The 14,173-nt window shown below is 39.1% G+C and overlaps 1 protein-coding gene across 1 annotated transcript in view; it reads left to right on the plus strand.

Annotated features, from left to right (window-relative positions):
• LOC111139708 (myosin IIIA) overlaps positions 1-14,173 on the plus strand; it is a 240,851-nt gene that overhangs the window by 29,350 nt on the left and 197,328 nt on the right. The window contains exons 4-5 of the mRNA XM_022492055.1: positions 9,676-9,780; positions 10,349-10,448. Coding sequence (XP_022347763.1) covers positions 9,676-9,780; positions 10,349-10,448 — 205 coding nt within the window. The remainder of the gene's footprint in view (positions 1-9,675; positions 9,781-10,348; positions 10,449-14,173) is intronic.

Below are 14,173 nucleotides of genomic sequence, written 5' to 3' on the forward strand. Positions count from 1 at the left end.
TTCTCCCTTCTGGGCTCAGTAGTTCCTGATAAGAAGTCAGCAGTTAATCTTATTGGGGTTCTTTTTCCCATAACAATTAATTTTCTCCTATTATTTTCAAGATACTCTTTTTTGTTTTTAATCTTAGGCTATTTTTATTTTTATTTATTTATTTATTTTTTAGAGAGAATCTTGTTTTTTGTTTTTTTTTAAGATTTTATTTATTTATTTGACAGAGAGAGGTCACAAGTAGACAGAGAGGCAGGCAGAGAGAGGGAGGGAAGCAGGCTCCCTGCTGAGCAGAGAGCCTGATGCGGGACTCGATCCCAAGACCCTGAGATCATGACCTGAGCCGAAGGCAGCGGCTTAACCCACTGAGCCACCCAGGCACGCTTAGGCTATTTTTATTTTATCTGACTATGGATCTCTTTGTGTTTATTCTGCTTGAGTTCATTGAGCTTCTTGGATGTATAGAATAATACTGTTTTTATCAAACTTGGGAAGATTCAGCTATTGTTTCTTGCACTATTTTTTTCTGCTCCTTATTCTTTCTTTCTTCTGGCCTACCCATACATTTATATGGGCATACATACATTTCCTTGAAACTGTTCATTTATCTTATTTCTATCTTCTCTCACATTTCATAACCTCTATCAATCTAACTTCAAGTTTGCGGGTTCTTTCTTCTGCCATTTCAAATCTACTGGTGAGGTCCCCTGTTGAATTTATCATATACATTACTGTAATATAATTTTCGTCTCTAGAACTTTCATTTGGTTCTTTTTTTATGAGTTCCATCTCTTTATTGATATTTTTTATTGATGAGACATTATCATCATACCATTCCTCACTTCTTAAAGCATGATTTTCTTTAATCCTCTGAACATATTTATAATTCCTACTTTGAAGTCTTTGTCTACTGAGTTCATCATCTGGGCTCTCTCATGGGCAGTTTCTGTGGCCTGCTCTTTTTTGTGTGTATGAATGACACTTTTCTGTTTCTTTGCATATCATAATTTTTTTGATTAAAAACTGGATATTCTATGTCATATATTTAATGTATTATAGGACTTCTAGATACTGATAAGGGGAAGCTTATTTTTTTGTTTGCTTGTTTGTTTAGTAACTTGGCTTATCCCCCATGGTATGAAGCCTCTGATGTTCCTTCTCAGAGGGTACGCTTTGGGCCTGTGCAGTCACCCTCAGATGGCAATGGGTTTAACAGTGCTTTACACCTCTCCTTCCCTGATCTTTCTAGAAGGCTTTCTGTCTCTATGGTGAACACTCAGTTATTAGGCTCCACTAATTGCCAGCTGATTCCTCTATTGTTTTCAACAATGTCCTGGGGCAAAAATTACTTCCCAGTCTGATCTAATTAATTTGGGTCTATGCCTGGGTGCTTTTTGAGGTGAGTCCTTTGAGATTTTTCTGACCCCAAGAGAGTTATTCTTAGCTGTTTCTTTCCTTGAATCTGTTAAGCTAGCTGGTCTGTGGTTACCTACTTGTTCTCATGGAGTTACCTGCCTCCTTATAATTTCCAAAGCCTCCACTGTTTTCAAGAAAATCCTTAGGCTTGATCTTCCCCACTCTCTCTCAGATGTCAGGTCCAACCTTGGAGCTCTCTGTTTTTGTGGCCTGCCTCTCTCCCTGGGCTAAATATCTGAGCCACTGTTCTGGAACTGGCAGCATGTCTTGGAGAGTGGCCCATCTCATCCTGTTTGAGAAGCAGCACTGTGGATTAGGAAGGTGGACTCTGTAGCTGGCTTGGTAGCACAAAGTTGGGTAAGGGGTGAGAAATGCTGGTGGTCTGCCCCTCCCAAAAAAGATACCATAGACCTCCCATTCAGGAACTGATGGGAAGAGCACCCTATCTTCTTGGTTATGTTCATGCTGAGTAGAGCTTTTGTCACTATGCCCTGGTTGGGGGTGAGAACAGCAGGGTGGTTCGGTTGCCACAGACTCTAACTATTCTTACCAAGATTGAGTTTTGTTCTCCAATGTTTCTTTATTTGCTATATGTCCTTATAACAATTTCTGAAGACATTAAATGGTTGTTTATTTTTAAATTTTTACCAGTTCTTGTTGTTTCATGGGGGAATAGGTCCACAGAGTTCTTCACAATTCCATTCAGGGGGAAAAACCAATCCTATGACATCTTTAAGAAAGAATCAGTCTTGTTGACTCATCTATGAGGACAGCTTTATACTGACAAAAGAAAGTGAAGATATTACAAAAAAAGAAAACTATATTCTAACATTCCACATAACTATATATGTAAATGTCCTTCGTAAAATATTAACAAATTCAGTAACATATATGAAAATGTTAATAGATCATGATTAAATGGGCTCTGTCCCTAGCACACAAGTTTACTAAAATGTTAATAAAAAATTACAATTTTCTGCATTACAAATCACTGCATTAGAAGAATCAAAGAAAAAAAAATCATGGAAAACACCTGCCAAAATTCAATACCCCTTTGTGATAAGACACTTTCAGCACATGAGGAATAGATGGAAATTTCACCTAACAAAGTGCATCTACCCAAATTTTTAAAAAATAAGTAAAAAGCTTGAAGTCTTCACAAAAGCATATATATAATATATTCAATATCTTTGGTAAAATTTAAATTAAAACCACAATCACACTGTGCTACACATCCACTAAAAGTGACTATAATTACAGACTAATAAAACAGAATATTGGTGAGATTGTGGGGTCCATCAAACTCTTCATTTTGCTTAGGCAACATGAAATGGCACAGCTACTTTGCATATGGTACAACGGTGTCTTCTAATGTTACACATGAACCCATATAATCCAAGTTTCACCTGTAGGCATTCCCTAAGACTGGTTTCTACAAAAATATTCAAACACGAATGTTGATGAGCAAAGTGAAAATTAGAAATGAGTTTTAGAGAATACAAGTTTCTGCTTTTGTGGCCTCCCACAGAATATGGTCTTAAGACTATATATGGCCTTAGAGCATTCCCAGAATGAATGAAAAAAAAATTGACATCACAAAGACTTGCCTGAGAAAATATAATTCTTGTTAAAAAGCTATAGTTATTAATATGGTGGATATTGTTGCAGGAAAAGCTAGATAGATGAATGCAATAAATAAAGAATCCAGAAACAGATCCAATAATGAAAAAAATTGAAAAATGGCAAAGGTCAGAAATGCCAATTATAGAAATTAGTAGCCTTCTTTCAGAAATTTGAGTAGAAATATATGCTTTCCAAACATCATGTAGACACAATACATTTAGAAAACTTATAAAGGCTGTCTTTGGAAGTTAGTTGTAATGGTCTGTTTATAGAATCTCATCCCTTTTGATTTAGATTGTTTTTTAAAATGTTCGACTGTAGCCTGATTAGAGAATTCATTTTTAGTGCTGCTCTGTTATTAGTGTAACTCTGGTTTAAGAAAATTATACTTCAGTTTTTTTTGATTAAAGAACACTAAGGGCTCCTGATAGCATTGTGTTTCAAAACTATCCTTAAGGGTTTTCAGTCCCCCATTACAGGTCCCCATCTTAGTTTATGTTGGCGATTTAAGAATTGCATAAGCTAAATATGACCATTCATCTGGATGCAGTTCTTTTTAAAGGAAAACCTAAGGTCAATTTCATTTTTAATGATGTATTGCCTAATTCAGAAACATCATTTTATATATTTAATCCTTCATGATCATTTAAAAACAAGTACACTTCGATTTAAAATTTATTGTTTTTACTTTTCTTTATATGAAAGAAAGGTATTTTGTGCTAGTTGAGCAAAAGCATATTTCACCAAGAGTATTGGTATTTGAAATACCAGTAATTCTAAGTGAGGTTTTGAGAATTCATGGTGCTGTTTCATTTCGAGCATCTTTAGGAATAGTTCAACAACACATTCATTTGTGGTTTATTGACATTTGGCACCTATAGTCTGTTTCATAATTTCCATGTTTGTTATATTTGCCCTCTTCCCCCGTTGGGCTTTCATTTCAACCTACTTTCTTAAACCTTCATTCAGAAGACTCTTTTCTATCCTAGAGACCAAACCACAGCAGCCAGAGAAACAAACTTTGCTATTCTCTGTACAGAACATGGGTAGGAGGCATTGGGCAGGATCCAAAAAGAGGGAATCGTCCACATCTTCAATTCCTCTTGGTCAAGGTCCACACAAAGCCTCATGCAGTAATTTCCCCTACCAGCAGGCATGACCATAGTCAAGCAGAGAACCAGCATAGATTCCACGAGGGGGAGGATTTTCAATTTAAAAATATTTGTGATTTTCTCTGTCATTAACCTCTTAAAAAAAGACTATTTGGAGGCAGTTTTTTTCTTCAGCATAAGTAATAAAAAAAAATAAAATAAAATGAATCAACAAGTAAGTGGGCAAAATGTCTGTGCCTCAAGCTATGTAAAATGGGAATTTTATGACTTCAAAGGGCAGGCGTCTAGATTTACACACTCTAACTTTTGGAGCTATAAATACTAGAAGATATAAAATCTGAGGTACCTATCCTTTGCAAAGTAGGTACACAAAAGAAAAAGGCATTTTCCCCTTTCTCTTCGTTTCCCACCTTAACACTACTCCCAGATGGAGAATGAGACCTCCTGATAAAAATATCGCACATCAGAGTCTCTGTACTTTGGGGAAGTTCTGTCTCTGATTTCATTGTTACTTTCCATCCCTTTGCAATTTTATGTTGTTTTGTTGTCTCTTTTCTTCCTGGTTTCTAAACAGGAGTTATTTTTGGTCTTTGTACTTTAATCTCTCTTTTCCTGTGAGGGTAGTGTTTACGATCTTGGGAAGGTGAGGCCCAGGTGAACATTGAAAACAGACTAGATGCTCCCATGGAAGGGTGCTGATAGAAGGTCCATGCTAAGCAGTGGTAAGGGACCAGTTTTGTCCCTCATCAAGAAGTCTTCAAGACTCTCAACTTGAGGTAGACCGTCAATAGCTGTCATAGGGTCATGCATGTAGTAGGCACCAAATATTTTTAGTTCAAGTGCACTCTCTAACCAGGCACTAATTATTTAATGAAACCCTGGAAAAGCAATGATGGTATGCAAATGGTTAGACTGGGCTTGGATTTTTAATAAAACCTAAGTATCATAAACTAGATATTTTAAAAGCTGCAAGTATTTGGATATTTATTTTAAATAATACTTCTGAAAACAAATTGTATGTATATTATTAATAATCACAATATATAGCAAACAGTACAGTAAAAGATTTAAATGAAAAAATAAAGCTTCTGTTATCTCAAATTCACATTATCTGGAAGTAAAACACGAATATCTGGTTTTCATAATTTATTTATTCTCTTTAATTTACTCTAGTCCTTCCATATATTAAACTCAAATAATGTTTTGGAGTTTTCTTTTTCTTTTTGATCTGTAATTTAAGGATTTTAGTGGGCTTTTAAAATCCTCCCCACTTTAGAAGTTTCCTTTTCTTTCTTTTTTTTTTTTTTTAACTTTTTAGTCATTGATTGGTAATTGGTCATTTTTTTAAAATTTTGGTCATTCTATCTTCATATGGTTAAAAGTTTCAACCAATCAATGATCATTCTTTTTCAAATGTCGTATGAAATAATTACATTATTGAAACAATTAATTTATTGTGCTATTCAAATTATTTATAGTCCTGTCTTTGAGAAGCTGGTTCTGAATTTCATCTAGAAGAGTACATGTGCAGGAAGAGCCCAGAAATTTTTGGAAAGATAATAAGAGATGACTTATTTGATAAACCAACTGTTAAACAAGCTTTAAAACAGGCTTTAAAACAAGTTGATACTTCACAAGAACAGAGAAATCAGAGGAATTTCGTAGATAATCTAGAGAAAGGCCCAGGCATTCACTGGAATGCAGAGTATAGCAATGGTGACATCACATCCAGTAGCAGACTGTCTACTGGAAACAAACTCAATATTACACATTTAAAACCCTGGAAGTGAGGGCCACCTGGATGGCTCGGTCAGTTGAGAGTCCGATTCTTGATTTCAGGTCAAGTGTCAATTTCACGTAGGGCATGGAACCTGCTTAAGATTCCTTTTCTCCCTCTCCCTCTGCCCCTCCCCTGCTCTCTCTCTCTCTGAAATAAATAAGTCTTTAAAGAAAGGAAATAAATTAAAAAATAAAATACTGTAAGTGAAATAAAGATCAAAATATGTTAAAAGACATAAAATCATAAAAAGAAAACACAAAAATGTTGTAATGATCTTAGTTTAGGGAAAAGCCTTTCTTCTAAGCATGACCAAGTAAAACAGGGAACATTAAGAAAAAAGTTGATAAATTTGAATCCGCCGCTCCCCAAAGTACACTTCTGAATTGCAGAAGACACCGTAACCAAAGTCAGTACACCAGAACAGCAGGAGAAAACTTGTCAACATCTTCAAGGGCAGATTCTAGCCTGTCTTTAAATCTTTTCCTTTTTTCCCTTCCAACTTGATGTTACCAGTCCATCTATGGTATTCCACAGTACTTGCTCATTATTATTTTTCCATGTAAATAATATATTTTCCCATGTAATAATTCAAGACTTAATGTATAATCTTGGTAACTGTTATTTAATCTCTTTAATGCAGAGTTTTTCAGTCTTGGGCTGTCAGTTTTAGCTCAAATGATTGTGGATTGTTCTTAACAATATGCATTTAAAGTATATTACACCACTAGTGGGAATGCAGAATGGGATAGCTACTTTGACAAATAGTTTGGATGATGCTTAGAAGGTTAAACATATGACTCATAGGACTCAACAGTCCCCTGTCCTAGGTACTTACCCAAGAGAAATGAAAAGTATATTCATGTAAGGACCTGTATGCAATGTTTACAATGGTTTTGGTCATAATGGCCCCAAATTAGAAATACCTCAAATGTCTTTCAGTTAGTGAATAAACAAACAGTGGCTTATCTGTTCAATGGAATATTCAATGGAATATTCAGCATCAAAAAGGTAATGAACAGTGGTGCACTTGGATGGCTCAGTTGGTTGAGCATCGTATTCTTGATTTTGGCTCTGGTCATGATCTCTCGGTCATGAGACTGAGCCCCACATCAGGCTGGGCAGTGTGGAGTCTGCTTGAGAATCTCTCCCCCCGCCACTGCCGCTCTCCCCACTCATGCTCTCTCACACTCCTCTCTCTAAAACAAACAAACAAAAAAGGAATGAACATTAAAACATTAGGAAAGAAATATTCTTTTCTAGAATATTCAATATTCTAGAAAATTCTAAAAAAATTTCTAGAAAAGAAATACTCAATAGAGATGAATTTTAGATGCATTAGGTAAAGTCAAAGAAATCAGACTCAATGGGCTTCAACCTTATGACTCAGTTTCTATGACAGTATTGCAAAGGTGATGCCATGGGGACAGAAAACAGATTAGTGGTTTCCAGGGGCTGGGTAGGGGTTTGACTACAAAGAAACACAAGGAAGATTTTTATGTCCTGAATTTTTTCTGTATCTTGATTGTGGTAGCGGTTAGATGATGAATGCACTTGTCAAAACTCAGAATTTCAGTTAAATTGGGTTAAATTTATTTTATGTAAATTATATCTCAATATACCTCATTTTAAAAAACAAAGTGAGAATTTATTATAAAGAAATCCTGTATTCTAACCTTGACTCAATGGGAAAAACAACTGAAATAAAAGTTGACTAGAGAAAATAAAATTTAAACTGCTCAGTGTGAATTACAAGGTTGCATTAGTTCTTCCTGTATTTCATTTTTTATTTTATTTCCTGCACATTCTTTAGGGTTCCTTTATCCCTCCCCCCCCACTCCCCGCCCCGCAACTTTCCAGCTATTTCCTCTTGCGTTAACATAATAGTCAGCCCCAGAAGATGCAGCCAAAAAGAAGCCACACTTTGGAGAAATTGCAAAGGACATTTAGTTTCTCCACAGTGATTTTTAGATATTTTAAAACCGGCCCTAAAATTTGGTACTTTTTCTTTACTTTTCTTCTTTCTTTCTTTCTTCTGAGAGAAGGAGAACAAGCAGGGGAGAGGCAGAAGGAGAGAGAGACAGAGAATCTTAAGGTTCCACACCCAACACAGAGCCTCATGCGGGGCTTGATCTCATGACCCCAAGATCATGACCTGCGTTGAAATCAAGAGTCAGACACTTAGCCAACTGAGCCACCCCAGCACCCCTAAAACTTGATTCTTTGAAAGTGCCATGCAATTGAAAGAATTTTGAATTTCTTTTCAATTTTGAGTAATTTTTTGAGCCAGTCATGCTAGGCCACAATGGGGGCAGGGTGACCCTGTTCTCTGGCTGCCTAGACAACAAGGGTCTTTGTTTGTCCCACGAAACATTGTTCCCCTTCCTGATGCAGAAAAAAATGCAGGTTTGGGAATGCTGGGGCTCCTCTCTGAGCTGAAAGAAGTTTTCTTTGAATTAGAAAGACATGAGCTGCAAATTGGCTAAGTGTGAAGGCTCCATTCTAGAATCAGACTGTCCAAGTGCCTCTCTTAGCTCTGTCACTACTGCATGATCTTTTGCGAGTTACTTTATCATTTTGTGTCTCACTTTCCCAATCTTTAATACGGAGAAGATCATACCCTATTTAGGGAGAGATGAGGTATAGAGGTAACTCATGTGAATGGATTAGAAATGTCCCTGGCACAAAGTATGCACTTAACACATTTGAACTATGATTACCTAATCCATAATGTATCAGAAGTGTTGGGCATCCAATAAAATCGAATTACCATGTTATGAAAAAGTTGGGGAGAAAATGTGTTCATTATTTCAAACTAGGATGCCAGGGGTTTACGATGTCCTCTGACCTATTTTCTCTGCCTCTATTTAGGTTAGAGAGTCAGGGAAATTATGGCTTTTAGCTCCCAGGCACTGGTGGGTAACAAAGGCAGGCAGGAGAGGAGGATGAAAGGTCAGGGTCAGACCATGGACCAGAGCCCCAGAGGAGAATCAGGGCAGAAGGTAGAGGCTAAAGGGTCAGAGATTAAAAGATCAAGTACTCAATGGGGTCCAAGCTTCACTGGAACCATTTACCTAATTATCGCCCCTCTTGTATTCCAGGGCTAATACTGGTGCTTCTCTGTTCTGCAAATCTGTAGGTCTTTTGAAAGTTTTCTGTGTACCTAGCTATGGAGAACCTTCGTATGAAAAATCCTTTACCGTGGTCTTCCCTTTTGTTTTTTCACTTAGATTCCCCTACTTTTGTGGGGTGGGGTGGAAGGAAACTAAAGAGCCTGAGAAGCATATTTAGAAGAGTTACCTGAAATGTTATTTGTAGTCCTTATTTTAATGCATTCTGCAATTTTGCCATAACGGGGGTCATGTTTTTAATGAATGTATATACAAAATAGTATATATCCTTGTATTGAGGTCTTTTTTGCACTATTAATGAAACAATCAGAAATCAAGACTACTTTTTTTTTTAAGCCCTAGATGCTAAAATTGGGGACTAGTTTGTGGAATCATAATTATTCTCCTTGAATTTAAAAATCAAGCCCAGGGCTTCTCTAAAAAGTAACTCACATGAAAACTGTTTTCTAATAATTAATTGCACATTAGTACAATTTACACATTCATTTATGAAGCCATAAAGATGATGAGAGTAATCATTTGAAACAAAACATCGAGACAGTTTCAAAAAAATGTTTTCAGAAAACCTTTTAGAGCAAGTACTTAAAATGTCATATCCATTTTAATATCTTGGAATATTCCTTTATAGCTGTGCAATGGAGGATCAGTAGCTGATCTTGTGAAGGGATTTCTGAAGAGGGGCCAAAGAATGAGTGAACCCGTAATTGCCTATATTTTACATGAAGCACTATTGGTAAGGCAATTTAAATTGGTCACGCATTAATTATGAGGCAGTCACCGTTCAATAAAAAACGTGGATCCTAATTTTAGAAAAATATCACTGCCTTAGTATTGATTGATGCAAGAGTATGGACAGAATCTGAAATGTTTGGCATTACTACTTCCTTGTTTTATTAGAAACCTACCCTCCTTATATGTTAACAGAACCCTGAATTCTGATGTCCTACCTATACTTCCGAGACTGATTGTGATGAAGGCAGATACTGTGTCTTTTTTACTAATTGGTTTTTATTTGCCATTATTTAAAATAAATATACAGAATGTTTCATCTACTGAGATCAACACATTTTTAATGAAGTATTTGATAAGAGTTAAGGAAGAGGGTGCTCTAGTTTATGAATTTTTATAAACTCCACAGCAGAAATGAGGTACTTTGATTTGACTTACTCATTGCGAAACATTTTAAGACTATTTGAGTGTTAATTTTGACATGTATTTCCAATTGATTGTGCACAAATGCCACCCTCTGAAAAATGTTGTTTGATGCTTTCTTTAAAAGTCTTGTGTTTCCCACCCCTTAGGGACTTCAGCATTTGCATAACAACAAAACCATCCACCGTGATGTAAAAGGAAATAACATTCTGTTGACCACTGAAGGTGGAGTCAAACTCGTAGACTTTGGTAAGTGTTGCTGAAAATGGGTGAGTTTTCTGTAAAATGAGTAGTTATGATAAAAATTTGATCATTTTCCATGAGTCTCGCTTTCTAGGCATTGAAAGTGGAGAAAAAAAACAGTATTCCACTGGGGTAGGAAAGTTAGAGATTTTTTTTGTGAATATGGTCAGTGAGAGATTCCCAGAAGAAAGGGTGACTCTTCAAGCCAGTGAGCTTGTGCCCAAAACACCACAGTAGCAGTCGGCGTGATCAATGGTCTAAAATTGACAGCCCCCCAAATGATTACATTAGGCCTGTGTGGTAGTCCCACAGCCCTTATTAGGTGCTTTACAAATGGGCATGGGTCCAAATGCAGCATTTTGAGGCAAGAGGGGAAACCTTCAAAGGTCTCTAGGAAAATTGTTTCCGTCCTAAGGAGGCACGGGGAGAGGTGGTCTCTTTCTTTCTCAGGTTCCCATCTGTCTTGCTGCCATATGTGAACGTGCTGCGGCCATCTTGCTCCATCTATCTTGCTCCGTCCTGAGCTGCTCTGTCCCGAGAGGACAGCTGTCCTGGGAGAGGCAGAGCTGAGAGGCAGGAAGAACAAGGGTCCTCCATGGTAGAATTGAGCCACCGAATTAACGGATTCTGGCACCTGCCCTAACTCTGGAACTTTTGTCACGTGGGAAAATACATTTCCGTATTTACTAAGCCAGACGGGTTTCTGTGTCTTAGCCAAAGGACAGCGCATCAGTTGTCCCCTGTTCATCTGGGTGGTTACTTAGTGGTGTGACTGTGTCCTCCCACACCTCCTCCCATTGGATTCCTGTGAGCGCGCTGCTCCCAGGACAGTGGGCCGCATGATTCTAGAACATCTCCGTGTTGAGTGTCCTTCAGTCACCTTTCCCTTACTCTGACTGGGGAAGGTGTTCCTCTTGGTGCTTCTTTACTCTTGATACTCCTCCCATTTTGTGATTATCTCATAGGACTTTTATTATCTATTAGGTCCTTTTCCTTTGATAAAAATACTTAGAAATGTAAACAGACAGGGTCTTTCAGAAGTAGCATTTTGTCTTATTCTATTTTGTAGACCTAATGCTTTGGGTGTAGTAGTTCAGGGAGTAATAGTTGAATGAATGAATATTACTTCAGTTTGCATTTTGGAAACAAGCTTAGGGAAGGTGGAAGTTAATTGAGTTTAATGTTTGAGTGTGTAGCTCCCTGTTCATCTGGCTAACCCCAGAATGAATTTCAGAGCATCTAGAGAGGAGCTGATGAATCGCATGTCCTTCAAACAGCCATGCATGTACCTTCCTTTTTTTTTTTTTTTTTCCTCAATTGAGCTTTCAAAAACTGCTGAGCAACAGTGAGCTGGACAGTGAATTTCTGATGAACAGCTGGGATGCAGCTAGTCTGCGTTGCTGGTTGAGCTCAGAGCTGTGTGTTTGAACAGTCTGGCTGCGTTAGTATACTAACAGCAACTTGTGCCCAAAGTGGAAAAGAACAACAAAACCCTTTACCTTTCTCCATACGAAGGGTCATTCTCTTCAGTCATGTAAGAAAAACTGATAAACCAAGTAGCTTTGAGAAATGCACCTTCTTGGGACACCCTCCAAAGTAGCCGAGATTAAAATCATATGCCTAGATAATTAATAAAGTGACCTTTTATGTGATACCTTTGTAAATAATTGTAAGTTGGGAAACTGACAAAGGGAGGGCTTTGGTTCTGGATGAACTGAGTTACAGACTTTATTTTCAGCAACAGTTAGGAAAGAGGGCCAGTCACCTACTCCGTGTGTTCACAGCGCCGGATACGAAAATGCTATTATTTGCATATAAGATAATGCTTATATTTCTGTTCTCCGCGGTAAGAGGACTTGGATTCAGTTTGCCTAAAACCATTTGTTGGTTTTCAAAGGAATTAAAACCTGGGGGGAGGAGTTGCAAGCCTAGTGAAACTCCTCAAGGGCAGAAGGGGCCAGATGGGATAAACCACAACCGGCAGAATTTACGCTGAAAACAGATGTCCTCATGTAATGTTGAAATCAAAGGTTCAGGGAAGGCTGCAGCTGGGAGTAAAGCGTTTTAGGATACCTTTTATTTGAACTTCTCACCTCACAAAATCAACAGTGAACTCGTTATTGGCTCCCGAAGGACTGTGCCCAGATGCCTGCCAGTCCTCAGAATGTCCCAGTGGAGCTTCACCACCTCAGCCATCCCCAGAAATCTGCTTCATATCTGGAGTTTCTTCTCTTCAAAAAAGTCAGCAGTCTGGTTTCGTTGCTTAAGTCAGAAATCTTAGGCTTATTCGAGTCTTTCTTCCCCTTCGCCTCCCACATCTACAACTAGTCCGAAGCTCTATTACATGTGTCCCCAGACTCCACTTCTCTGGCTTCTCTCTAGTCCTGGCCACCAGACCTCCTCCACTTTACTTCCCTAAACTCCCTACGTCCAGTCTTTCTTCCTTTCTTCCAATCCATTCTCTGCACTGTAACCTGGGGGGACCCTTTCGGAAAGTGTAGCTGATCCTGGCCCGGTCTTGCTCAGTATTCTGGTCATTGCCTTCCACCAGCCCTTGCGTAGGCTTTTGCCTTATGATTGTCTGAGTAGCAAGACCCAGGCTACCTCTTGAGGAAAGTCTGTCTGAATTGTTTTGTCTTGTCTTTAGCATACAGGGGAAATTTCCAGGGATACCCCAAAGTATTCCACCCAAGCGAGAACAGAAAGAAGAGGGGAACCCTTTCCAATTCTAGGGAGACTGTGGAAAGATGAAACAGAGAAAGAGGCAGGAGAGTGAGATGAGATTTATAAAAGTGAAGCTGACAGCGAGGGCAGGAGGAGGCTGTCACCTACACACTCCCCACCATTGTCATCCATGTTCCAGAGAGGACACTGCTGCAGACTGGAGTGAGCAATGTCCTTATCATTTACACCTGGACCTATAAAGTGGTTCAGTAGAAGTACTCAAGTTGAGCTTCCCCAAACCCTTCCCTTAGTGTCCAGAAGCCCAAAAGTCACTGAGGATCTGGGAAGTTCCTAGAGGGGTTGCTCAGCGTGGGCAGTGAGGCGCAGAGCAAATCACCTGGGCTGGTCTGAACAGCAGGCACAGCCAGACTGCAAAGTATTCTCAGCTGCCCCTGAAGCCCACGTGAGCCTGAGTCTGCCAGGGAGGCCCAGGGAGGCCCGCCTACATGCAGAGAGTGGACTGCAAGCTCAGCTGATGCCAGCACCAGCCAGGGAGGCCAGTTGGGCAGACACATGGGTATGTGGTCCCCACGGCTAGTGACCCTCCACACCCAAGGACCCTTCCTCATCCTATACACACGGTCCCATCTTCAGGAGGGAGGAAGGAGTAGGGACGCCATTGGAGAGATGGACCAGACAGTTTTATCCAAGGGAGACTGGATTCTGTCTGAAAGGACTTTATAGGTTTATTAGATCTGACTAAGGTTTCCTGCCCTCCCTGCCAGCAGGTAGAGGCATAAAAAGAGGCACAGCAGAGGCAAATGGAAGAAACTACAGTTGCTCTGGGTGTCTTAGTGCAGTGTTATTAAATGTTGTGACCGGTTACAGACATGATGGGTTCCTTGCCTAGAAACCTCCCTTCAGGGGCGCCTGGGTGGCTCAGTGGGTTAAGCCGCTGCCTTCGGCTCAGGTCATGATCTCAGGGTCCTGGGATCGAGTCCCGCATCAGGCTCTCTGCTCAGCAGGGAGCCTCTTCCCTCTCTCTCTCTCTGCCTGCCTCTCTGTCT

This window comes from Enhydra lutris, unplaced genomic scaffold (genome assembly GCF_002288905.1).
Source record: "Enhydra lutris kenyoni isolate GAN:26980312 unplaced genomic scaffold, ASM228890v2 scaffoldscaffold113, whole genome shotgun sequence".
NCBI classification, from domain to species: Eukaryota; Metazoa; Chordata; class Mammalia; order Carnivora; family Mustelidae; genus Enhydra; species Enhydra lutris.